The sequence below is a fragment of the Pristis pectinata genome, chromosome 3, assembly GCF_009764475.1.
Source record: "Pristis pectinata isolate sPriPec2 chromosome 3, sPriPec2.1.pri, whole genome shotgun sequence".
Taxonomy (NCBI): domain Eukaryota; kingdom Metazoa; phylum Chordata; class Chondrichthyes; order Rhinopristiformes; family Pristidae; genus Pristis; species Pristis pectinata.
The window spans coordinates 3,099,493-3,124,804 of NC_067407.1; the positions used below are offsets into that span (position 1 = coordinate 3,099,493).

General features: G+C 47.6%; 1 protein-coding gene across 1 annotated transcript in view; it reads right to left on the reverse strand.

Annotated features, from left to right (window-relative positions):
* Window positions 1–25,312, reverse strand: part of dnai3 (dynein axonemal intermediate chain 3) — an 85,493-nt gene that overhangs the window by 57,163 nt on the left and 3,018 nt on the right. The window contains exons 2-9 of the mRNA XM_052013159.1: window positions 20,406–20,590; window positions 19,496–19,600; window positions 12,249–12,383; window positions 10,647–10,846; window positions 9,174–9,290; window positions 4,338–4,528; window positions 3,261–3,385; window positions 374–463 (exon numbers count right to left, since the gene is read on the reverse strand). Of these exons, the coding sequence (XP_051869119.1) occupies window positions 374–463; window positions 3,261–3,385; window positions 4,338–4,528; window positions 9,174–9,290; window positions 10,647–10,846; window positions 12,249–12,383; window positions 19,496–19,600; window positions 20,406–20,590 (1,148 nt within the window). The remainder of the gene's footprint in view (window positions 1–373; window positions 464–3,260; window positions 3,386–4,337; window positions 4,529–9,173; window positions 9,291–10,646; window positions 10,847–12,248; window positions 12,384–19,495; window positions 19,601–20,405; window positions 20,591–25,312) is intronic.

Sequence of the window (25,312 nt, forward strand, 5' to 3'; positions counted from 1 at the left end):
GGGCCGATTGGCTCACTTCTGCCTCTATACTTTGTGTTTACGGAGGAGTCCCCGACGGTGGAGAAGAGGTTAATATCGGGAATGGTAAAGAGGCCAGAACTGGGGGAGCAGAGAGGGTTGCAGGGAGGAGGACAAGGCCAAGAGGGGAGCAGAAAACAATAAGACCTTGAAAGTCGAGGTGTCATCAGTAAAGGGAGCTGGAACCCTGGCAGTCAATAGTGGAACACATTGATCCACAGCCAATCCAGGTCTCTTACAGCCAATTGTGTCCTTAAACACCAGTCACCTTAGTGATACATTCCACTTTTAAAAAAATAACTATGTTCTGGTGAAAGGCTGAGCCTTCGTAACTCACTCACAGGTCTGTCAGTACCTGGCCATTCATGCAGCTGCCCGCCACGATGTTGGTGTCTGTGGGACAAAACTGAAAGCAGTAGATGTCATCTGGAGCTTCTAGCATTATCTGAAAAACACGGGGAAGGTGAGGGTTAGTGTGAGGGTGGGTGTCCAAAGTCCATCTGCTGGTACTATTTGCATGCACTCCAAATAGGGTTGGGGTTTGGGTTAGAGTTGGGGTAGGAATATTGTTTGGGGTTGGGGATTGGAGGTGGGGATAGGGGTCAGGATCAAGTTCCTGTTTTCAGACATCGGGGCAATTGTCCTCTTCAGTTTGACTCCTGCTTTCCCTTTACCTCAGCTTTAATTCAGTGCATTCGTAATCCTGGGCATGCTCTGGATTTGACAATGGGATGTGTACCAGTTCTATTCTTCAGATACCTGTGTAAGGACAGTGGGTAAATTGCCACTCTTGCACTTTGGGTTTATTACTTTGCAGTGATCTTTCAGGGGGAGGCTTGCCCTTTTAGGGGGATCAAACTGCCCACACGTATAAGGTTGAGAGAGTTGAATATCTTTCAGGCACAAGCCCACACTGAGTCTAACCAGTGAGCTGAGCTAAAGACAGCACACAAGGTTCTGATCTCACTCCCTCAAGGGGTTGTGGAGAGGAGCAGCATTGAGAAGAATGAGGGACAATGAAACCCAATTTCAGTGATGGAGTGAAATTGGGAAATTGGTTTATTATTGTCACGTGTACCAAGGTCCAGTGAAAAACTTTGTTTTCCATGCCATCCATATGGATCATTTCACCACATCAGTGCACTGAGGTAGTACAAGGGAAAAGGAATAACAGAATGCAGAATAAAGTGTTACAGCTGCAGAGAAATTGCAGTGTAGGCAGACAATAAGGTGCAAGGTCATAACGAGGTCGATTGTGAGGTCGAGAGTCCATCATCGTACCAGGGGACCATTCAGTAGTCTTATAACAGCAGGATAGAAGCTGTCCTTGAGCCTGGTGGTACGTGCTTTCAGGCTTTTGTATCTTCTGCTCAATGGGAGGGGGGAGAAGAGAGAATGTCTGGGGTGGGTGGGGTCTTTGATTATGTTGGCTGCTTTACCGAGGCAGTGAGAAGTGTAGACAGAGTCCAAGGAAGGGAGGCTGGTTTCCGTGCTGAGGTGCATCCACAACTCTCTGCAGTTTCTTGCAGTCTCAGGCAGAGCAGTTGCCACACCAAGCCGTGATGCATCCAGATAGGATGCTTTCTGTGGTGCATCTGTAAAAATTGATGAGGGCTAAGGGGGACATCCAGATGCGTAGCCATCACTGTCACATCCAGCTGAGCCACCGGTTGTGTCCCTGGCCTTTCCCTGTAAACATCGGGAAGTATTCTGCTGTGTAAATACACTGAACCCCATTTCGGGGTTTGCAACACACAATCTGCTGGAGGAACTCAGTGGGTCAAGCAGCATCTGTGGGCGGGGGGGGGGGGGAGCGGGGAGGAATTGTCAACATGTCAGGTCGAATTCCTGCATCAAGACAGTATCAGGATGCAGCTGTGTCCCCATCTAGTGGTTCAATTGCAAAAGATCAACAAAAGGGAAAAAAATACTCATGAAAATCTGAAGCAAAACCACATAATACTGGAAATATTCAGCAGGTCAAGCAGGGTAACAGAGATAACGTTTCTGGTTGACAGCCTATCATCATGGTCCAGTTGATGAGTCATTGCCCTGAAACGTTCACACTATTTCTCTCTCTGCAGTGTTGCCTGACTTGCTGAATAACCCCAGCAAAGCTCATCCATCTGAAGAGCACAGCTGAAGGATTGTAGTTCCAGTGTCCTGCAGCTCGAGTTACGTCCCCTTGACAATTAAATACTGGGAACAATTTGGCAATCAAAGTTACAACAAGATCTGGACCAACTGGGTAAGTAGGCAAGGGAGGCAGATGGAACTTAACGCAGGCAAGTGTGAAGTGATTCATTTTGGGGAGTTAAACCAGGGCAGGAGATACACAGTGAATTGCAGGGCCCTGAGGAGTGTTGTAGAACAGAAAGACCTCAGGGTACAAGTACATAGTTCCCCAAAAATGGCAACACAGGTAGGCAGGGTGGTGAGGAAGGTGTATGGCATGCTTGCCTTCATCGGCTGAGACATTGAGTATAAAGAATTTGGACGTCATGTTACAGTGTTGGTTGGGCACGTGTGCAGTTCTACTCACCACATTACGTGAATGATGTGACTAAGCTGGAGAAGGTGCAGATTTACGAAGATGTTACCTGGATTGGAGGCTTGAGTTATCAGGGGAGATTAGATAGGCTGGGACTGTTTACCCTGGAGCGAAGGAGGCTGAGGGGTGACGTGATAGAGGTTTATAACATTATAAGAGGCATAGACCGATAGCCAAGAGTCTGTTTCCCACGGGGGGGGGGGGGGGGGGTGTCTAAAACTAGAGAACATCAATTGAAGGTGAGAGGGAGAAGGTTTAAAAGGAATCTGAGGGGTAGATTTTTCACAGAGTAGCTGGTGTCTGGAACGAGCTGCCAGAGGAGGTGGAGGAGGCAGGAACAGAAACAACATTTAAGAGCTATCTGGACAGGTACTTGAATGAGCAGGGCACAGAGGGAGGTGGAATTGATGCAGGCAAGTGGGATTAATGTAGATAGGCATGGTGGTCAGTATAGATGCATTGGGCTGAAGGGCCTGTATCTATCCTGTACAACTCTGTGACTCTATTAGTCGAAAAGCAAAATAAGCACAAATGCTGGAATTGAAATCAAACCACCCTGGAAACTCTCAGCAGGTCAGGCGGCTTCTGTGGAAAGAGAAGCGGGGTTAATGCTTCAGATCTGATGAAAGGCCATTGGCCACAGGCTTTGGACAGGTACTTCACGAGTATTGTTCTAAAGATCTTCAGGTACCTGTGGGTGGATTGGGTCACTGAAATTCCAGAAGAGGATGTAGGAGTGACTGCGGAGTGATCTGTTGGTTGAGTTTATCCGGTCCTCCATTGTAATGACATCCACAACGGACACAGCCACCAGCCCTGGGGAAAAAAAGAGGGGGATTTCTGAGCTTAGCTGAAAAGTTGCAGATAAAACTGCTATGAACAACTCCAAAACAAAGGTTTGACACTTTCAAAATGGGAGCAACCTTTGGATCTGTTTCAATTTATCCCCCAGACCTGGCTCATTGCAATGCCACAGGGAGGGGTCAATACACCATGCAATGGATTATTGCCCCTCCCACAGTGTGCCCCTCCCTCAGTACCGCCCCTTCTTTTTTTAAATATAAACATTTATTCGCTAAAAGCACTACAAAAGACAACCAGTGTCAATACACGACATCTAATACAGAAAAGAAACTAAGCAACGACATACTACAGTAGACAATGCAAACTAATACTAACAAAACACACACGCGACGCTACACCCATTAATGCGACACGTAACACTTCAAATAAGAATCGCGTTTGTACCGTCCACGACACACGCGATCCCCTGAGGTGCCCACCGAGCGCAGAACTCAGCTAGGGTGCCCGCGGAGACCACGTGCTCCCTCTCTAAACACACCCGCACGCGCACGTAAGCGCAGAAGATGGGCAGGCAGGCAGACCAGCCAGTACCCTCGGCCGCCCACTGCTGCGTCCCGTGGATGGCCAGCTTGGCCAGGCCCAGCAGGAGACCCACCAGGAGATCCTCCGCGCGCCCAGCCCTGCGCCGCACCGGGTGACCGTAGACCAACAGCATTGGGCTGAAGTGCAGCCAGAACTTGAGCAGCAGCCCCTTCAGATACGCAAAGGGGGGCTGCAATCAGTACTGCCCCTCCCACAGCGTGACACTCCCTCAGTATCACCACCCCCACAGTGTGACCCTCCCTCGGTACCGCCCCTGCCACAGCATGACCCTCCCTCAGTACTGCCCCTCCCACAGTGTGACCCTCCTACAGTACCGCGACTACCTCCATGTGTACAGTGCTTTCTGTGGGATGGCCCTCACCAAGGATTGCTGGGTGCCACTCGATGTGGCTGATCCGCCTCCCCTGGCTCTTCTGTAGGTCGGTGAATGACTGGTACTCCTTCAAGTGGCCGTCCGTTTTTCCCCCAAAGGTGCTGTCCTCCTCTGAGAGCTCCTTCCAGTCGTCGTAAAAGACATCCATGATCTCATTTTGCTGCAGAGCTGACTCAAACCTGTCATCAACACACAGCACCCCTGGCATTAACAGTCTGCGGCGGGACCTCAGGCTCCCTGCGCTACACCCAGGATGGATGCCTGGCCTGGATGCTGGAGCTGCAACTGTGCAGATTCAGCAGCATCTCTGAAGGGTTAAATTCTGTGGACAGGTTGCCCAGACTGAGGGTGTATTTCCTTGAGGATGGGATATTTTGCTATGATCTAATCTGGACCAGCCACATAAATATAGTGGCTGCAGAGGCGGGTCAGAGGCTGGGGACCCTGCGGTGAGTGACTCACCTACTGACACCTCCACCATCTACAAGACACAAGGACCTGTGATGGAACTTACCTGGATGAGTGCAGTTTCGACACTGAAGAAGCTCAGCACCATCCAGGGAAAATAACCTGTTTAACTGGCACCCTATCCACCACCATAAACACCCTAAGTTGTATAGAGTTTTAGTTATGCTGCATTGTGTGCATTTCTGGTCACCCCATTACAGGAGGGACATGGAGGCTTTGGAGAGGGTGCAGAAGAGGTTCACCAGGATGCTGCCTGGACTATAGAGTATTCGCTATAGGGAGAGGTTGGACACACTTGGGTTGTCTTCTCTGGAGCATTGGAGGCTGAGGGGAGACCTGATGGAGGTTTATAAATTTATGAGAGGCAAAGGTAGGGTAGACAGTCAGGGTCTTTTCCGTAGGGTAGTAATGTCAGTACCGCCCTTCCCACAGTGTGCTGTTCCCTCAGTCCTGCCACTCCCACAGTGTGATGATCCCTCAGTACTGCCCTCCCACAGTGTGATGCTCCCTCAGTACCGCCTTCCCACAGTGTGATGCTCCCTCAGTACCGCCCTCCCACAGTGTGATGCTCCCTCAGTACTGCCCTCCCACAGTGTGATGCTCCCTCAGTACCGCCTTCCCACAGTGTGATGCTCCCTCAGTACCGCCCTCCCACAGTGTGATGCTCCCTCAGTACCGCCCTCCCACAGTGACCCACCCTCAATACCGCCCCTTTTTTTTATATAAAACATTTATTAGTTAAAAGCACTACAAAAGACTACAAATAACAAATGTATACATCTAATACAGAAAGGATCATCTAATCAACTACATAACTTCAGAGATTATTGTAAACTAACACCCGTGAAAGCACACACACGTCACTATGCCTGGTACTGCAACACTCAATATTTCATATCAAAATCGTATTGGTATCGTCCATGACGCACACGATCTCTTGAGGAGCCCACTGAGTGCGGAACTCAGCCAGGGCGCCCGAGGAGACCACGTGCTCCCGTTCCAAAGACACCTGCGCACGCACGTAAGCGTGGAAGATGGGCAGGCAGGCCGACCGGCCAGTACCCTCAGCCGCCCACCGCCGCATCCCGTGGATGGCCAGCTTGGCCAGGCCCAGCAGGAGACCCACTAGGAGATCCGACGCGCGCCCCTCCCCGCGCCGCACCGGGTACCCGTAAACCACCAGCGCCGGGCTGAAGTGCAACCAGAACTTAAGCAGCAGCCCCCGCAGGTACTCGAAGAGGGGCTGCAACCTCTCGCACTCCGCGTACGCATGGTACACCGTCTCCTCCTGGCCACAGAAGTGACAGGTGGCCGTCAATACCGCCCCTTTTTTTTTACAAAATGTTTATTTGTTAAAAAACACTACAAAAACAACCAACAGCAAAGATGCTACATCGAGTACAGAAGACACAACCCGGCCAAAACCAATACCCGCGCAACACTACGCCCGCAACCGCAAAACGCACGACACTTCACACCAGAATCGCATCCGTCACGTCCACCACACACGCGATCCCCTGAGGGGCCCACTGAGCGCGGAACTCGGCCAGGGCGCCTGAGGAGACCGCGTGCTCCCTTTCCAATGACACCCGTGCGTGCACGTAAGCGCGGAAGACGGGCAGGCAGGCCGACCTGCCGGAACCCTCGGTTGCCCGCCGCTGCATCCCGTGGATGGCCAGCTTGGCCAGGCCCAGCAGGAGACCCACCAGGAGATACGCCGCGCGCCCCTCCCCGCGCCGCACCAGGTGCCCATAAACCATCAGCGCCGGGCTGAAGTGTAACCAGAACTTAAGCAGCAGCCCCTGCAGATACTCAAAGAGGGAACTCGCACTCCGCATACACGTGGTACACCGTCTCCTCCTGGCCACAGAAGTGACAGGTGGCCGTCAATACCGCCCCTCCCACAGTGTGACCCTCCCTCAGTACCCGTGAGGTAATGTTGCAGCTCTATGGAACTCTGGCTAGACCACACTTGAAGTATTGTGTTCAGTTCTGGTCATCTCATTACAGGAAGGATGTGGAAGCTTTAGAGAAGGTGCAGAGGAGATTTACCAGGATGTTGCCTGGATTGGAGAGCATGTCTTATGAGGAAAGGTTGAGTGAGCTTGGGCTTTTCTCTTTGGAGAGGAGGATGAGAGATGACTTGATAGAGATGTACAAGATGATAAGAGGCATAGATCGAGTGGACAGTCAGAGACTTTATCCCAGGACAACAAAGGCTAACACGAGGGGACATAATTCTAAGGTGATTGGAGGAGGATATGGGGGGATGTCAGAGGTAAGGTTTTTACACAGAGAGTGGTGGGTGGTACTGCCAGCAGAGGTGGTGGGGGTAGATACATTAGGGACATTGAAGAGATAGGCACATGAATGATAGAGAAATGGAGGGCTATGTGGGAGGGAAGGGTTAGATGGATCTTAGAGCAGGATAAAACGTCGGCACAACATCGTGGACCAAAGGGCCTGTACTATGCTGTAATGTTCTATGTTCTGCTGCCCCTCTCACAGTATGACACTCCCTCAGTACTAATGGTTTAAGTGAGGAAGTATTTCCTCAGAAACAGCTTAATTCTGGTTTTGTTACATCACTTTGTCATAGATTCATAGAACATACAGCACAGAAACAGGCTCATTGGCCCAACCCGTCCATGCTGACCAAGATGCCTATCTATGGTAAACCAATTTGCCTGTGTTTGGCTCAGATCCCTCGAAACCTTCCCTATCCATGAACCTGTCCGAGTGTCTTTTAAATGTAATTGTACCCACCTCTGCCACTTCCTCTGGCAGCTCGTTTCATACACCCACCACACTCTGGGTGAAAAACTTCCCCCTCAGGTTCCCTTTAAATCTTCCCCCTCTCATCTTAAACCTACGTCCTCCAGCTTTAGACTCCTCTACTCTGGGAGAAAGACTGTAACCATCCACTGTATCGATGCCCCTCATGATTTTATAAACCCCTAGCCTCCTTCACTCCAGGGAAAACAGTCCCAGTCTATCCAGTCTCTCCTTATAACTCAAGCCCTCCAGTCCAGGAAACGTCCCTGTGAATATCTGCACCCTCTGTAACTTGATCACACCCTTCCTACAGCCTGGAACCACAACTGCACACAATTGCCCTGGACTCCCCCTCCAGTGGGGAAAATCACCTCCCCATTTACCCGAAGAATTCTTCTCAAAATTCTCAACATCTGAGTCAAACTTTCCTGTTGTGTTCTCCAGTGTTGAGGAACTCAAGCCTGGCTTCAGAGCCGAACCCTTGGAACCTTGGGAAAACTCTGGGGGTCTTTGCTGCCTTCCTCTCAAGACCAATATATCCTCTACATTATGCCAATGGGGCTGTCAGATGTCCAGTGATTCCCCAGGAATAAAATGTTATTCCCCTGGGAACAGCTGCAAGTAAAAACTTGGGAGATAAACCACTGGGAAATTGTATTTGCTCATTCCTGTACTACAGATAGTGTGGGAGACAGAGAGAAGCAAGAGGGGTAGTTGTTAACAAGGCCTGGAGATGAAATCTCTGACAATACACCCTGACCCAATGGTCAACCAATGCATAACCTGTATCTTCAGGCAATAGCAATACAGTAGTCAAGTTACTGGACTAGTATCTTGAAGTAAGATCATGTAATTTCCAACCCTAGCATAGCAGCTGGGGAATTTAAAATTATTAAATTAAATACAGCAGTAATTAAAATTAAAGCTTTTAATGTTAACCAGGATTGTCATTAAAAACCCATCTGGTTCACCAATGTCATTACTCGGTCTGGTATATATGGTTTATCTGCTTTATAGTCTGTCTACACTTCTCACTGCCTTGGTAAAGCAGCCAATATAATCAAAGGCCCCACCCACCCCGGACATTCTCTCTTCTCCCCCCTCCCATCGGGCAGAAGATACAAAAGCCTGAAAGCACGTACCACCAGGCTCAAGGACAGCTTCTATCCTGCTGTTATAAGACTATTGAACGGTCCTCTAGTACGATAAGATGGACTCTTGATCTCCCAATCTACCTCATCATGGCCTTTGCACCTTATTGTCTGCCTGCACTGCGCTTTCTCTGTGACTGTAACACTTTATTCTGCATTCTGTTACTGTTTTCCCTTGTACGACCTCAATGCACTGATGTGATGAAATGATCTGTACGGACGGCATGCAAAACAAAATTTTTCCACTGTGCCCCAGTACATGTGACCATAATAAACTTATTTACCAATTTTATATGTGACTCCAAACTCTATCTGGTTAACACTTAGCTGCCCTCTGAAATGCCCCAGCAAGTCAGGTTGGGGGCAGTTAGGGATGGCAATGAATACTGATGATTTCCACTGCCTATGAACAAAGAAGAAAGAGAGGAACCTTGAGGCCACTGAGTTGATGAAGTTGGCGAGGACTTCAGATTCCATGAGCCGCTCCTTCTCCTCCGTGGTGAACTCTCTGGGGGTGTACTGGGTGCATGCATTCCTTGGGTAGGTCCTGGGAAAGCGATGGATAACAGCTTTAACAACGAGAAAGCTCAAACCGAACTCCTAGCAGCATTCACCACTCTATCTTGTGAAACTATTGAACAGGAGGAGGCCATTCGGTCCATTGTGCCCGTTCCACCTCTGTCAAAGTGTCAACAATTGGTCACCTTCTGAAATGGCCCAGGGAGCCACTCAGTTCAGGGAGAAGGAGTGATGGGAGATAAACGTAGACCTTGCTGGTGACATCCTCTGAATTAATACATTCGCCAAGTTTATTGTCATCTGCACAAGTCCATGTGTGCACAGGTGCAATGAAAAACTTACTTGCAGCAGCATCACAGGCACATAGAGGCACAACATTCACAAGATAAACATAAGTTAAACATAAATTATACAAGAATTGCACAAGAAAGAATACAATTAGAACCAAAAAAATAAAGTCAAAACCAAAACAAGGTGAATTTTGGTGCAAAGTGATCAGAGTGGTCACAGTGTTGCTAAACTCCAGTGATTAGGGTTGTGCCAGTTGTTTCAAGAACCGAATGGTTGAAGGGAAGTAGCTGTTCCTGAACCTGGTGGATTGGGACTTCAGGCTTCTGTACCTCCTGCCTGATGGGAGCTGTGAGAAGATGGCACGGCCCAGATGGTGGGGATCTTTGATGATGGATGTTGCCTTCTTGAGGCAGCACCTCCTGTAGATACTCCCGACAGCCCAATAAAAACCTATTTTGCAAGTTTCTGTTGAATCCGCTCCCACCACCCTTTCAGTCAGCGGGTCCCAGATCCCGGCAACTCAGTGCGGGAACGTTCTCCTCCTCTCCCCCAGGTTCTTCTGACCACCCCCTACACTCCGCGTCCTCTGCTCCCCTGATCTTGGAAACTCACTCAGATTTACTCCTTCGAAAACTCATGTGATTTCAAAAGCCGCTATTACATCACTCCAAGAACACCAACGTGTCCAGTCTCTCCACATAACCGAAAACCCTCACCCTTGGTACAACTCCCATACATCTCCTCCGTATTCTCCCCGCAGCATCAGATGTGTTTTCCTTAGTTTTGTAGCCAGTTCAGTTGAGACTGCAATAGCTCACTGGATTAAACCTTCCACCAAACTCCCCAACCCTCTGTTTCCTGTATCAGTTACTCTGTACCTGCCCCAGGTTACTTTGGTTACTGTGTCAGTTACCCTGCACCTGCTTCATGTTACCTTGGTTACTGTACGAGTTACCCTGTACCTGCCCCAGGTTATCTTGGTTACTGACTCTCCAATCAGTAGAATGCACATCCCCACTGCGGTTCGGTCTGCATTCCACAGTGTGCGATTTATGGCTCGCCACGCACTAGTTAACATCATGTGACAGCTCACCATTTTGTCTGCGTGCTGCCTTCCTGTGACGTTGACACGGCCTGTATACCAATATCCCTCTCCAGCTTCTTGATGCTGAAACTCTTATCCTGATAGGACGCACACTCCACGTAGCTGTCCTTGGTTTCAGCATCGTTGCGATCGGACAGAGTCAGCGGCGCCCCAAACTGCCTTCGGACACAGGATATCATGAATTTCATCTGTAACAACATGAAAGGATGTTGTAGGCTGCACAAATATCCATCACGGGCACAACCCTCTTAAAGATGTCCTCAATGGTGGGGAGGCGGTGTCTCAAGAAGGTGGCATCCATCACTAAGGACCCTCACCACCCAGGACATGCCCTCTTCTCGTTACTACTATCAGGGAGGAGGTACAGGAGCCTGAAGACCCACACTCAATGATTCAGGAACAGCTTCTTCCCCTCCGCCATCAGATTTCTGAACGGTCCATGAACCCATGAACACTACCTCGTTATTCTTTTTTGCACTATTTATTTTTGTAATTTATAGTAACTTGGAATTGGAATTGATTTATTATTGTCACATGTCATGAGGCACAGTGAAAAACTTGTCTTGTACACCGTTCATACAGATCAATTCGTTACACAGTGCATTGAGGTAGTACACGGTAAAACAATAACAGAATGTAGAATAAAGTGTTACAGTTACAGAGAAAGTGCAGTGCAGGCAGACAATAAGGTGCAAGGCCATAACGGGGTAGATTATGAGGTCAAGAGTCCATGTTATGGTCTGTGTCTTGCACTGTACTGCTGCCACAAAACAACAAATTTCACTTCATATTTCAGTGATAACAAATCTGATTCTGATTCATATTGCTGCTTTTCTTTCTAGATGTAGATCTGACATTCACAATCCATCATGCAAACCAGCCTCCCCTCCACGGACTCTGTCTACACTTCCCACTGCCTCGGTAAAGCAGCCAACATAATCAAAGACCCCACCCACCCCGGACATACTCTCTTCTCCCCCTTGTCGTTGGGCAGAAGATACAAAAGCCTGAAAGCATGTCCCACCAGGCTCGAGGACAGCCTCTATCCCATTGTTATCAGACTCTCATAGGCCAAAAGATAAACTCTTGAGCTCTCAATCTACCACATTGTGGCCCTTGCACATTATTGCCTACTTGCAATGCACTTTCTCTGTAACAGTAACACTATATTCTGTATTCTGTTTACTACCTTGATGCACTTATGTATGGAATGATCTGTCTGGATGGCACGCACACAAAAGCTTTTCACTGTATCTCGGTACACGTGACAGTAATGAACCAATTGCCAATTACCAGTGCAGTACTCTCTTTCTACTACACTAGAGCATCAGCCTAGATTTTTATACCAAGTCCCTGGAGTGAGACTTGAACCTACAACCTGTTGATTCAGAGGCAAGAATACAAACCTTTGAGTCAAGGAGTTAAACAGATGACCTAACCCTGTCGTCCAAGTGCAATGAGGGCTTGTACTGATGCAGAGAATGAGGTTGGAAATTGGCCAAAATAACAAAAGAGCAGACCACTTTAATGGTCAGTACAGACTGACCAATCTCCATCCCAGTAGACATGCACATCAATGTAAGCTTTGACCTTGGTTGGTGCTTCCTCAAACTTTTCTTGTTCAATTTCAACGCCACTACCCAGATGGATCCAGGTCTTTCTTTTAATTTCACCGACGACCTCAAAATCTTTGGCTGTACTTTGATCCTGGTTTGGTTCAACAGACTGAAAGAAAAAAGAAACAAAGATTTGGAATCAATTCCTTTCAGGTTACTAATTTTTTTTTTAAAATACTTGCATCCTTTTGAAAGATCGGGAGATGGAGTCAGAGAGATACAGCATGTAAACAGGCTCTGCGGCCTACTGAGTGTCCTGACCTGTTGCATCACGGTCTGGGACGGCAATTCAAATGTGCAGGAACACAAGAAGCTGCAGAGAGTAGTGGACTCTGCCCAATACATCAGGAGGACATCCCTCCCCACCATCGGGAGTATCTACCGGAGGTGCTGCCTCAAGAAGGCAACATCCATCATCAAAGATCCCCACCATCCGGGCCGTGCCATCTTCTCACAGCTCCCATCGGGCAGGAGGTACAGAAGCCTGAAGTCCCACACCACCAGGTTCAGGAACAGCTACTTCCCTTCAACCATTCGGTTCTTGAACCAACCAGCGCAACCCTAATCACTACAGTTTAGCAACCCTATAACCACATTGATCATTTTGCATTAAAAGTTACTTTTTTTGTTCTAAATGTGTTCTTTCTGGTAGAAATTGTGTATGATTTATGTTTAATTTATGTTTTTCTTGTGAATGCTGCTTATCTGATGCTCTGTGCTGTGATGCTGCTGCAAGTAAGTTTTTCATTAATGAGAAACACAATGATGCTGGAGGAACTCAGCAGGCCAGGCAGCATCCATGGAGAAAAGCAGGCGGTCAATGTTTCGGGTCAGGACCCTTCTTCAGGACTGAAGATAGGAAAAGGGGAAGCCCAATGTATAGGAGGGAAAAGCAGAGCAGTGATAGGTGGACAAAAGAGGGGAGGCGGGGTGGGCACAGGGTGGTGATAGGGAGATGCAGGTAAGAGACAGTGATGGGCAGGTGTGGGGGAGGAGGGGAGAGCAGATCCACCGGGGGATAGGTCACAGGTAAGGAGAGAGAAAAAAAGGTTTTCCATTGCACCTGTGCATACATGTACCTGTGCACATCAGGTAAGATTTCTTTATTAGTCACATGTACATCGAAACACACAGTGCAATGCATCTTTTGCGTAGTGTTCTGGGGGCAGCCCGCAAGTGTCGCCACGTTTCCGGCGCCAACATAGCATGCCCACAACTTCCTAACCCATACGTCTTTGGAATGTGGGAGGAAACCGAAGCACCCGGAGGAAACCCACGCAGACACGGGGAGAACGTACAAACTCCTTACAGACAGTGGCCGGATTTGAACCTGGGTCGCTGGCGCTGTAAAGCGTTACGCTAACCGCTACACTACTGTGCCTGTCCAAATTGTAATTCCCATACTGGGAGTCCAACCCGGGCTGCCTGGGTGAAAACTAGGAATCCTAACCGCTAGACCATATGGGACGCTAGACCATATGGACCAATGACCCAAACGTGGCAATAAACCTGGCTTTGACTTTGACTTTGATTCCACACTGGCCATCAAGCACACATTTTTACACCAATCCTACCCTAACTCATTTCATTCTCCCCATATTCCCATCAGCTGAAAGCTACAGGGATCTGGCACAGAAGACGAGAGGAGGCCTGGGGCAGATCAGCCATGGTCTCTGTGAATGGTGGGGCAGAATGGATGGGCCGAGTGGCCTTTTTAACAAGAGGAGTTTGGTGACAGGAGCAGGTTCATCAGAGACCAGTGTCCCCCAAAGTGTCAGTGCTGGGACACTGGGGGAGAAGGAGGTGGTGGGATGGCGGTTATGAACAATGTCAGAATTGATGGGATCATGTTTGGGAAGGGGATGAAAAGGGGTGGAATTAGGAGCAGGATGTGGCCATTCGGCACTCTGAACCTGCTCCACCATTCATCAAGGTCATGGTTGAACCCCCATTTCCAATACTATTCTCTGTAATCCCCAGAAATCTATCCACCTCTGATTTAATTGAACATAATGAATGCTTCCTCAGCCCTCCGGGATAAAGAATTCCAAAGATTCATCACTCTCAGTCAGACACTTCTCTTCATATCAATCCCAAATGGCCCACCCCTTATTCTGAGATGCATAGAGCAGAGAACAGTACAGCACAACACAGGAACAGGCCCTTCGGCCCATAATGTCTGTGCTGACCATGATGCCAAATTAAACTGCACATCTCCCTATCCCTCCATTCCCTGTCTAAATGCATCTTAAACATTGCTGTCGTATCTGCTTTCACCGCCTCCCCTGGCAGCGCATTCCAGGCACCTACAACCCTCCGCGTAAAAAAACTTTTCTTGTACATCTCCTTTTAAACTTTCCCCTTCTCACCTTAAAGTTGTGTCCTCTAGTTTTCAACACTTCTACCCTGGGAAAAAGACTCTGTTTGTCTACCCTATGTATGCCTCTCATAGTTTTATGTACTTCGATCAGGTCTCCCCTCAGCCTCCAACACACCAGAGAAAACAACCCAAGTTTGTCCAACCTCTCCCTCTGGCTAATACTCTCTAATCCAGGCAACAGCCTGGTGAACCTCTTCTGCACCTACTCCAAAGATTGCGCCCCTGGTTCGTAAGTGGGGGAAACTTCCTCCTGCATCTGTCAAGCACTTTAAGAACGTTGTATGCTTTGAGGAGATCTCCTTTCATCCTTCTAAGCTCGAGACAGCACAGGTCCAGTCTACCCAACAACAACTCCTCATACAGCAAACCCACCACATCTTCGCTGCACTGTCTCTGTGGCAATTACGTCCATTCCCAGGCAAGGAGACCAGACTGTCCACGATACTCCAGGTGCAGTCACACCAGGACGGAACACACCTGTAACAAGACTTCCTCATTCTTGTAATATTTCCACTCCAGGAAAGATGTGGAAGCCATAGAGAGGGTGCAGAGGAGATTTACAAGGATGCTGCCTGGAATGCGGAGCATGCCTTATGAAAGCAGGTTGAGGGAACTGTGCTTTTTCTCCTTGGAGAGACGGAGGATGAAGGGGGACCTGATTGAGGTGTATAAGATGATGAGAGGTATTGATAGGATAGATAGTCAGAGGCTTTTCCTCAGGTCTGAATTGGTGGCCACAAGAGGACATAGGTTTAAGGTGCTGGGGAGTAGGTATAGAGGAGATGTCGGGGTAAGTTTATTACTCAGAGAGTGGTGAGTGTGTGGAATGGGCTGCCAGAAATGGTGGTGGAGGCTGATACGATAGGGTCTTTCAAGAGACTGTTGGATAGGTACATGGAGCTGAGTAAAATAGAGGGCTATGGGTAAGCCTAGTAATTTCTAGGGTAGGGACATGTTCAGCACAGCTGTGTGGGCCGAAGGGCCTGAATTGTGCCGTAATTGTTCTAGGTTCTAACTCAGCCACATGGAATTGAGCTGCAATCAGCTGTGATATAACTCTGTTCAAGGACTGTAACTGCTCCAGGATCCTTCCTACACTCTACCGGGTGCCACAGAGACAGTGCAGCGCAGATGTGTGGCCTTGCTGTATGAGGAGCAGTTGGGTAGACTGTACCTGTGCTTTCTCAAGCTTAGAAGGATGAAAGGAGATCTCCTCAAAACATACAACATTCTTAAAGTGCTTGACAGACGCAGGAGGAAGTTTCCCCGACTTTAGGACCAGGGGCGCAATCTTTGGAGTGGGTGCAGAAGAGGTTCACCAGGCTATTCAAGTAGTTAAGGAAACTCAGGTTGACAAATTATTTTCTTTTTATTTATTCTTGGGATATAGAGTCATAGAGCAATACAGCACAGATACAGGCCCTTCGGCCCAACCAGTCCATGCCGACCACGGTGCCCACCCACCTAGTCCCAATTTCCTGCGTTCGGCCCATATCCCTCCAAGCCCCGCCCCTCCATGTACCCATCCAAGTGCTTCTTAAATGATACTGTTGTACCTGCCTCACCCACTGGCACCTCGTTCCATCTGTGGGAAAAAGTTACCCCTCAGGTCCCTTTTAAATCTTTCCTCCCTTACCCTAAACCTATGCCCCCTAGTTCTGGACTCCCCTACCCTGGGGAAAGGACTGTTACCATCCACCTTATCTATGCCTCTCATAATTTTAAACATTTCTATAACGTCTCCCCTCATGGATGCATTCGTTCAAAGCTATCGTCTCTTGGAGCTGATGAGGCATCTGATACTGTCCAGCTGTTCAATCATAGATCCAACTAATCCATAAAGGACGGGTAATTCTCCACCTCTCATTTTCAACTGACATGAAGGGCATATTTAAAGGGCTTTTAACTATATTACTGTGGGGCTGTGGTTACACATGGGCTGGATGAAGTAAGGATGGTAGATTTCCTTCTCTTGAGGAAATGAATAGAATCACAGAGTCATAGAGTCATAGGGCCATACAGCATGGAAACAGGCCCTTCAGCCCAACTGGACCATGCTGACCAAGGTTCCCATCTAAACTTTGCCCCATATCCCTCTAAACCTTTCCTATCCATGTACCTGTCCAAATACCTTTTAAATGTTGTTAATGTACCTGCCTCAACCACTTCCTCTGGCAGCTCATCCCTCTGGGTGAAAAATTTGCCCCTCAGGTTCATATTAAATCTCTCCCCTCTCACCTTAAACCTGAGACCTCTCGTTCTTGATTCCCCAACCCTGGGAAAAAGACTGAATGCATTCACCCTATCTATGCCCCTCATGATCTTATACAACTCTATAAGATCACCCCTCATTCTCCAGTGAAAAAAGTCCCAAGACACAAGAGATTCTGCAGATGTTGGAATCTGGAGCATCACACAAAAAGTGCTGGAGGAACTCAGCAAGTCAGGCAGCATCCATGGAGGGAAATAAACAGTTGACATTTCGTGCTGAGACCTTCATCAGGACTGGTAAAGTCCCAACCTGCTCAACCTCTCTCCGTAACTCAGTCCCACAAGTCCTGGCAACGTCTGCTGGACTTTAATGACAATCCACTCATTTCCTAGTTGCCATTAATGATTGTTTTCAGATTTATTTACTTAACTGAATTTGAAATTCTCAGTGGATGTGATTGGATTCAAACTTATCTCTTACTGTCATTCATCCAGGCCTCTGGATTGGCCAACACATATACACACCCTCAGGTACACCTCCTCGACATGTCCTCCTCAGGTTGAGGATGCAACAGATCAATGTAGCCCTGGTAATTAATTATGTACCGGTAATTGAATCTGGAATGTTCTGAAGCTTGGATTTTATCTTTTGCATTGGAATCTGCAGAAATGGAAAAGACCAAATAACTTGTCCATTTTCTTTTTTTTCCCCTCAGACTTGGGTTGTTTTCTCTGTTGCATTGGAGGCTGAGGGGAGACCTGATAGAAGTTTATAAAATTATGAGAGGAACAGATAGGGTAGACAGTCTTTTTCTCAGTGTGGTTAGATGGGCTAGCATGGATGTGATGGGCACAGGGAATGTTTCTGTGCTGTATGACTCTATGATTGTCCAGTAAATCTGATCAGGACAAGTCTTTCTCCACATTTGTTGACCATCAATTCCATACATTCTCTCACAACGTGCAAACACCACTCAGGTTTCCTCCTTATACACACCTGGGAAGTGTTGAGAGGGTGTTACACAGGACCCAGCCCCTCAGTGTCCAGTGGTAGGACCCTAGACTGTGGTCCTCCCCCACAGAGCCTTTGCAGTGGCTGCACCAAGCTTCAGTGCGACCCTCAGCATGGATTCCTGCACCCTGGAATGTGCAGGTTGACAGCATTCACTTACAGACATCTCCTTACACTGGAAGACCAACAGGTTTCAGGCAGACCAAAGTACAGCAACAAACAATCTGCTGGAGGAACTCAGCAGGTCAAGCAGCATCTGTTGGAGGAAAGGAACTGTCGATGAGCCCTGATGCAGGGATTCGACTGAAACGTTGACAATTCCTTTTCCCCTCCACAGATGCTGCCCGACCGGCTGAGCTCCTCCAGCAAATTGTGTGTTGCTCCAGGTTCCAGCATCTGCCGTCTCTTGTGTCTCCATCTGTTTTCAGTCAAGTTGAGAGAAGAGAGGGCTGTCTGCTCATTCCTAAACGAGGACAGCAATGCACACAGTCACTGCAGCACACCACCAGGATCACAGCAGACCACCCACCTCATCCATGTTCCTGCCTGACTCCCACTTTCCTTCCAAGTCCCGAAGCCTATTGCTCTCAGCCATATTGATATCATTGCGTTATTCCCTTTTCCTGGGCAGGCGTGGTAGTGTAGCGGTTAGTGTAGCACTATTACAGCACCAGTGACCTGGGTTCAATTCCGGCTGCTGTCTGTAAGGAGTTTGTACGTTCTCCCCGTGTCTGCGTGGGTTTCCTCCGGGTGCTCTGGTTTCCTCCCACATTCCAAAGACGTACGGGTTAGGAAGTTGTGGGCATGCTATGCTGGTGCCAGAAGCGTGGCAACACTTGTGAGCTGCCCCTAGAACACCACGCAAAAGATGCATTTCGCTGTGTGTTTCAATGTACATGTGGCTAATAAAGATCTTGTCTTGTCTTATTTTTGAGAGATGGGGTGTTATTTGTCCAAAGCCAAAGACATTTGGACAAGTATATGGACAGGAAAGGTTCAGGGGGATATGGGCCAAATGCATTGGAACAACTCAGGTGGGCACAATGCTCAGTATGGAGAGTTGGGCCGAAGGGTCTGTTTCTGTGCCATGTTACTCTATGACATACCCCACTGACTGAGCATCCACAGAGTCCTGTATGACAGCTCAACATGACCCTTTCTGCTTTTGCAGTCTTTGCCTCTATTTATTACTCTGAAAGAATTTATAGGGTAGAGAGCGAGAAACTGTTTTTGGTGTATAGGACAGGTTCTGCAATAATATCCAAGCTATCCCATCCCGGAGTGGAGTTAGGGAACACTAGCTGACACACGAGGTGGTGGACAGTGGATCTCTCTCTCTCTCTCTCTCTCTCTCTCTCTCTCTCTGAAGCAGTCGAATACAGGAACCAGATAACAGTTTTTAATCAAATGCCCCTCTAAAGCTGAAGCCTACTTGCAAACCTGCAAATCTGGACTTAATTAATAATTTAATGTCAGTAAGCCTTTCCTAGTTAATTTTACAGAACCAGATGGAACCAGAATATCTGGAGTGTGTTATCACAGATCACACATTATCTCATTGAAAGACATGGAGAGTTAAATTTCTTCCTTCTGTTCCTAAGTAATAAGATTAATTTACCTGTAAGATTATCTCCTTCATCATCTCATTTAGTGCAAGATAGAAATTCTGTCCGTACGTGGAATTGACATCATAGACGACTAGAAGTTCATCTCCTTGGTAGTCCTGGGTTGACGGAATAATTAGTATTAAAGCAGTTTTAATAGTTCAGTAAAATTCCTAGAAAGATACATGAAAGTACATACATCGACAGGAAAAACATTCCAGTTTCTATTTCATAGTATTCAATGCTTCTGCTCAGTCATCTGCTAAATTTAATCTTGGTGCATTTATAAAGGCTTTGAGAAATTTATTCTTTTATTCAATGACAGGTTGTAAACATCGTCAGCAAAGCCAGCATTATTACCCTTGATGTGAAAGGTTTGCTCGGCCAGTCAGAATCAACTACATTGCTCCAGGTCACTGGCCTTTAGACAAGCCTCCTTGCCTAAAGGACATCAGAAAACTAGGTAGGTTTTTATGACAATCTGGGTAGCTTTAAGATCACCACAGAAGGGACTGCAGTCTGAATTTAAATTCCTCAGTTGCCATGGTGGGATTGGAACCAGCGTCTTATTCATCGAAACCTCTGGATTACTTGTACAGTGACGTAACCACAAAACCGACGTACTCCATTAACCACCAGTGGGTGATACGTGGATGGGTATTTACTTCCCATGATACTGATGGAAGACTTGACTCTATAGTGATGTAATATGGTTGATGCAACACTGATACTTTCAAAGAACGAGTAAATCAAACCCACCCCAGACAGTCTAGATTATGACAGGACTGAACACTGTGTGGTATTTTGGACAGTTATAAACATTATGTCACTGATGAGCAGTTGAGTGACAATTGGAAATGTTGCATACCCTCTAGTTACACCACCCTGTGGTTCAACAATGCCAGGATTCAACTCAGTACCAACCATGATCGGGTGCTTGTATGGATGGAAATCAGACACAGCTGCCCTGGTCTTCATGTCATCTATAATGAACTCCTTTTTAATGAGCTTGTATGGTTTCTCCTGGGTGACATCGTGGTCAATCACACAATGAAAGATTTCTTGAGTCTTGGAGGTGAGGAAGAGAGGAACCACTGCCTCGGTGAACACTGTAAACAAAGACAGAGATCTTTTGTGGTATCTATTGTTTTGTGGTAAAGAACCAGTTCCATTTTTATGGATGTCTTTAAGTCCATTTTGTCCATGATATGGTAACCATACCATCACGGTATTGTAATGAATGGCATCAAAAGCACATAAGACTTATTATGGCAACTGCTCTGCCCGGGACCGCAAGAAACTGCAGAGAGCTGTGGACACAGCTCAGCACATCACGGAAACCAGCCTCCCCTCCATGGACTCTGTCTACACTTTTCACTGCCTTGGTAAAGCAGCTAACATAATCAAAGACCCCCACCCACCACGAACATTCTCTCTTCTCCCTCCTCCCATTGGGCAGGAGATACAAAAGCCTGAAAGCACATACGACCAGGCTCAAGGACAGCTTCTATCCCACTGTTATAAGATTATTGAATGATTTCCTAGAGCGATATGGACCCTTGACCTCACAATCTACCTCGTTATGACCTTGCACTTTATTGTCTGCCTGCACTGCACTTTCTGTAGCTGTTACACTCTATTCTGCATTCTGTTATTGTTTTCCCTTGTACTACCTCAATGCACTGTGTAATGAATTGATCTGTACGAACGGTATGCAAGACAAGTTTTTCACTGTACCTTGTTACAAGTGACAATAATAAACCAACTTACCAATTTAGTTTAATTTACCAATTACTAAAAGTGGAGACAGTGAGAGGAAACTGGTTGTACCGTTCATAGAAACGAACATACATCGGACTTTTGAATGTAATAATATTATAGGATCTCATTTGTATGTAGGGGTGTCCATAAGTTGGGCATTTGTAACCCAGGGACAGCCTAGAAAATCGCTTCTCTTCTAAGCACCTTCCAAATTAAATGCAGCTGAACCTCAGGATGAGTAACCCAGAGTTTCAGACTAATTCCAGAGAAAACCAAATTGCAGAGTACAAATTAAGCTGCAATGGATCAATTCACAGTGGCAGTAACATGGGAACTGCGCCGGGACTAGAATTCAATGGGTTTCAGTCCTGGTAGAAAGGATGAGACCATGTTGAAGTCCATCCTCCACTGCTCACTATGCCACAGATCGGGGTTGTTGGCCAGAATCACATCGGTGTAAAAGCAGTGGGAGCAGAAAGCTCCTGGGTCAACCCAGCCATAACTCCAACTATCCTTCTCCATGGGAAAGATATGCTGTGGATAATGGAGATACTCAGTTCTCCTAAGGACAGTAATCACTTCCTCGCTCTGCTGGGGGATGTAGAATATAGAACACAGAGGGTGGTGGGTGTGTGGAACGAGGTGCCAGAGGGAGTGGTGGAGGCAGGTACAATTACAATGTTAAAAAGACATTTAGACAGGTTCATTGATAGGAAAGGTTTAGAGGGATGTGAGTCAAATGAGACTAGCTCAGGTAGGCACCTTGGTCAGCATGGACGAGTTGGACCGAAGGGTATTGGTGTTGGTTTATTATTGTCACTTGTACCGAGGGACAGTGAAAAACTTGTCTTGCATACCGATCGTACAGGTCAATTCATTACACAGTGCAGTTACATTGGGTTAGTACAGAGTGCATTGATGTAGTACAGGTAAGAACAATAACAGTACAGAGTAAAGTGTCACAGCTACAGAGAAAGTGTAGTGCAATGAGGTGCAAGGTCGCAACAAGGTAGATGGTGAGGTCATAGTCCACCTCATTGTATAAGGGAACCGTTCAGTTGTCTTATCAGGGCCTGTTTCCATGCTGTGTGACTCCGTGTGCAGGTGTGGTAGGAGGGAAAATCCGAGGAGAGTCAATGACCATGTGTGGGAGAATGGCTAAGGAAATGGAATTGTTCTGACATCCCGCATAGACTTGATGGGCCAAATGGCCTCTTACATCGTTAGGAAATATTGGAAAAAACTTGGAGAATCTGGGGATCAGGCAGGAATCTGTGGACAGACTCGAGGGGCCAAATGGCATCGTCTGGATCCAATCCCTTCTACTCTTATGGAAAAGGTAAGTGAAGGAATGGGATTGTGGGAGGAATGGTTATCCATGGTCCAGCCATGTAGCCACCACAGCCAAAAAAACACACCAGTGCCTCGACTTCCTCAGAAGGTTAAGGAAATTCAGCATGTCCCCAGTGACCCTCACCAATCTTCACAGATGCACCACAGAAAGCATCCTATCCGGATGCATCACGGCTTGGTACGGCAACTGCTCTGCCCATGACTGCAAGAAACTGCAGAGCGTTGTAGACACAGCCCAGCACATCACGGAAACCAGCCCCCCCTCCATTGATTCCATCTACACTTTCCACTGCCTCGGGAAATAGTTTAACATAATCAAGGACCCCTCTCACCCCAGTTATTCCCTCTCCTCCCTCTGGGCAGAAGATACAAAAGCTTGAGAACACATACCACCAGGTTCAAGGACAGCTTCTATCCCGCTGTTATAAGACTCTAGAATGAATCTTTTGTACGATAAAGAAAGACTCTAGACCTCTCAATCTACCTTGTCATGGCCCTTGCACCTTATAGTCTACCTGCACTGCACTTTCTCTGTAACTGTAACACTAGATTCTGCAGTCTGTTTTCCTTTAGTCCTGTCTCAATGTACTGATGTATGGAATGATTTGTCTGGATAGCATGTATACATAAACTTTCCACATGTGACAATAATTAACCAATTACCATTGACACCAGCCAGGATGTCTCAAAGCAACCAGCATTACCACTGCAGCTCGAACAGCCACAGGATCCTTCCTCCCTCTAATACTTAGGGTTGGCTCCTGTCAGTGGGAACGCTCATTGAGCCAATGAAATTGGCCTGGCTGGAATACTGGCGAACTGGGTTCAACTCCAACTGCTGTCTGCAAGGAGTTTGTACATTCTCCCTGTGTCTGCGTGGGTTTCCTCCGGGTGCTCCGGTTTCCTCCCACATTCCAAAGGTTAGGAAGTTGTGGGCACGCTACGTTGGCGCCAGAAGTGTGGCGACACTTGCGGGCTGCCCCCAGAACACTCTACGCAAAAAGATGTATTTCACTGTGTGTTTCAATGTACATGTGACTAATAAAGATCTTATACTGTGACCAATCTGTGACCTTGGTGGTTGGGGTGGTTGGGGATGAGCTGGAGGCTTGGTGGAAATTTCCACAACATATGGTGATTCCTCAGATCACGAGAGAATGAGATCCCCAGGTATACTTCAGCAGAGATCTTCTTGTGGCTGGTCATGAAGGAACAGGAGCCCAGATTTGCTTGAAGAACCTGCCACCTAGCTGTGAATGTGAGAACAATGATTGAGGCTTTTTCCCCAGGGTGGACACGTCAAATACCAGAGGGCCCAGCCTTCAGGCAAGAGGGGGAAGTTTAAAGGAGATTATAAAGCAATCTTTGTTTTTACACGGAGAGCAGTGAGTGCCTGGAACGTGCTGCCAGGGGAGGTGGTGGAAGCAGATACAACAGGCTTTTAGACAGGCACACGATCAGGCAGGCAATGGAGGGATATGGACCATGTGCAGGCAGATGGGATTAGTTTAAATTGGCATCATGGTCGGAACAGACATTGTGGGCCGAAGGGCCTGTTCCTGTGTTGTACTGTTCTGTGTTATCTTCTATGCTCTTTGTTCTATGATGCATTGATAAGACCAGGAGAGAGGGGGGCAGGTGCATTGTGTTGGTAGTGGCAGAGCCAAAATGCTTTTTGCTCTGGATTATTTCCAGTGCCTGTGAGTATTACAGAGCCCAGAATTTACATTTGTCTTCATTTTACTTCAAAACCTGCCACTTAATTGATGGAGGTTAATTTCAGATGGGTACATAGCGGGAGAATGACTGAACACAACCCTGTTCCTGGAACTGGCAGCTGGGTTGGACTGAAAACTTTCATTAACAAAGTGCCTTCCCAGATGTTGCAATGTCTCCAGCCAATGAGGTGCAGCCACTGTTGAAATTTGGCAAACAATAAACACACAAATAACACAAGTATCTCGACTAGCAACGTGAAAGTGGTCACTTCCCCTGTGTTTAGTGGTGAGTATTGGTCATGGGATGCCAGCTGCTCAGTGCTCCTCGCTCTTCCTCAAAACGGGTTCTGCAATCTTTAATGTGGAGTACAGAAAGCAGGTGGGCATGAATCTAATGTCTTCTCAGTACCACCCCTCCCACAGTGCGACCCTCCCTCAGTACTGCCCCTTTTTCTTTTACTTAGGACAACCAGTGTCAATGTACGACATCTAATACAGTAAAGAAGAAACGAAGCAACAACATACTACAGTAGAGAATGCAAACGAATACTAATGAAACACACACTCAACACTACACCCGTTAAAGCAACATGCACACTTCAAACAAGAACCACGTTCATACTGTTCACGACACACGCGATGTCGAGGGGCCCACCGAGCGCAGAACTCAACATGAGTGCCCGCGGAGACCGCGTGCTCCCTCTCCAAAGACACCCGCGTGCACACGTAAGCACAGAAGACGGGCAGGCAGGCTGACGGGCCAGAACCCTCGGCCACCCGCTGCTGCATCCCGTGGATGGCCAGGCCCAGCAGAAGACCCACCAGGAGATCCTCCGTGTGACCCGCCCCGCGCCACACCGGGTGACCGTAGATCAGCAGTGTCGGGCTGAAGTGCAGCCAGAACTTGAGCAGCAGCCCCTTCAGATATGCAAAGAGGGGCTGCAAACTCTCGCACTCCGCGTATGCGTGGTACACTGTCTCCTCCCGGCTGCAGAAGTG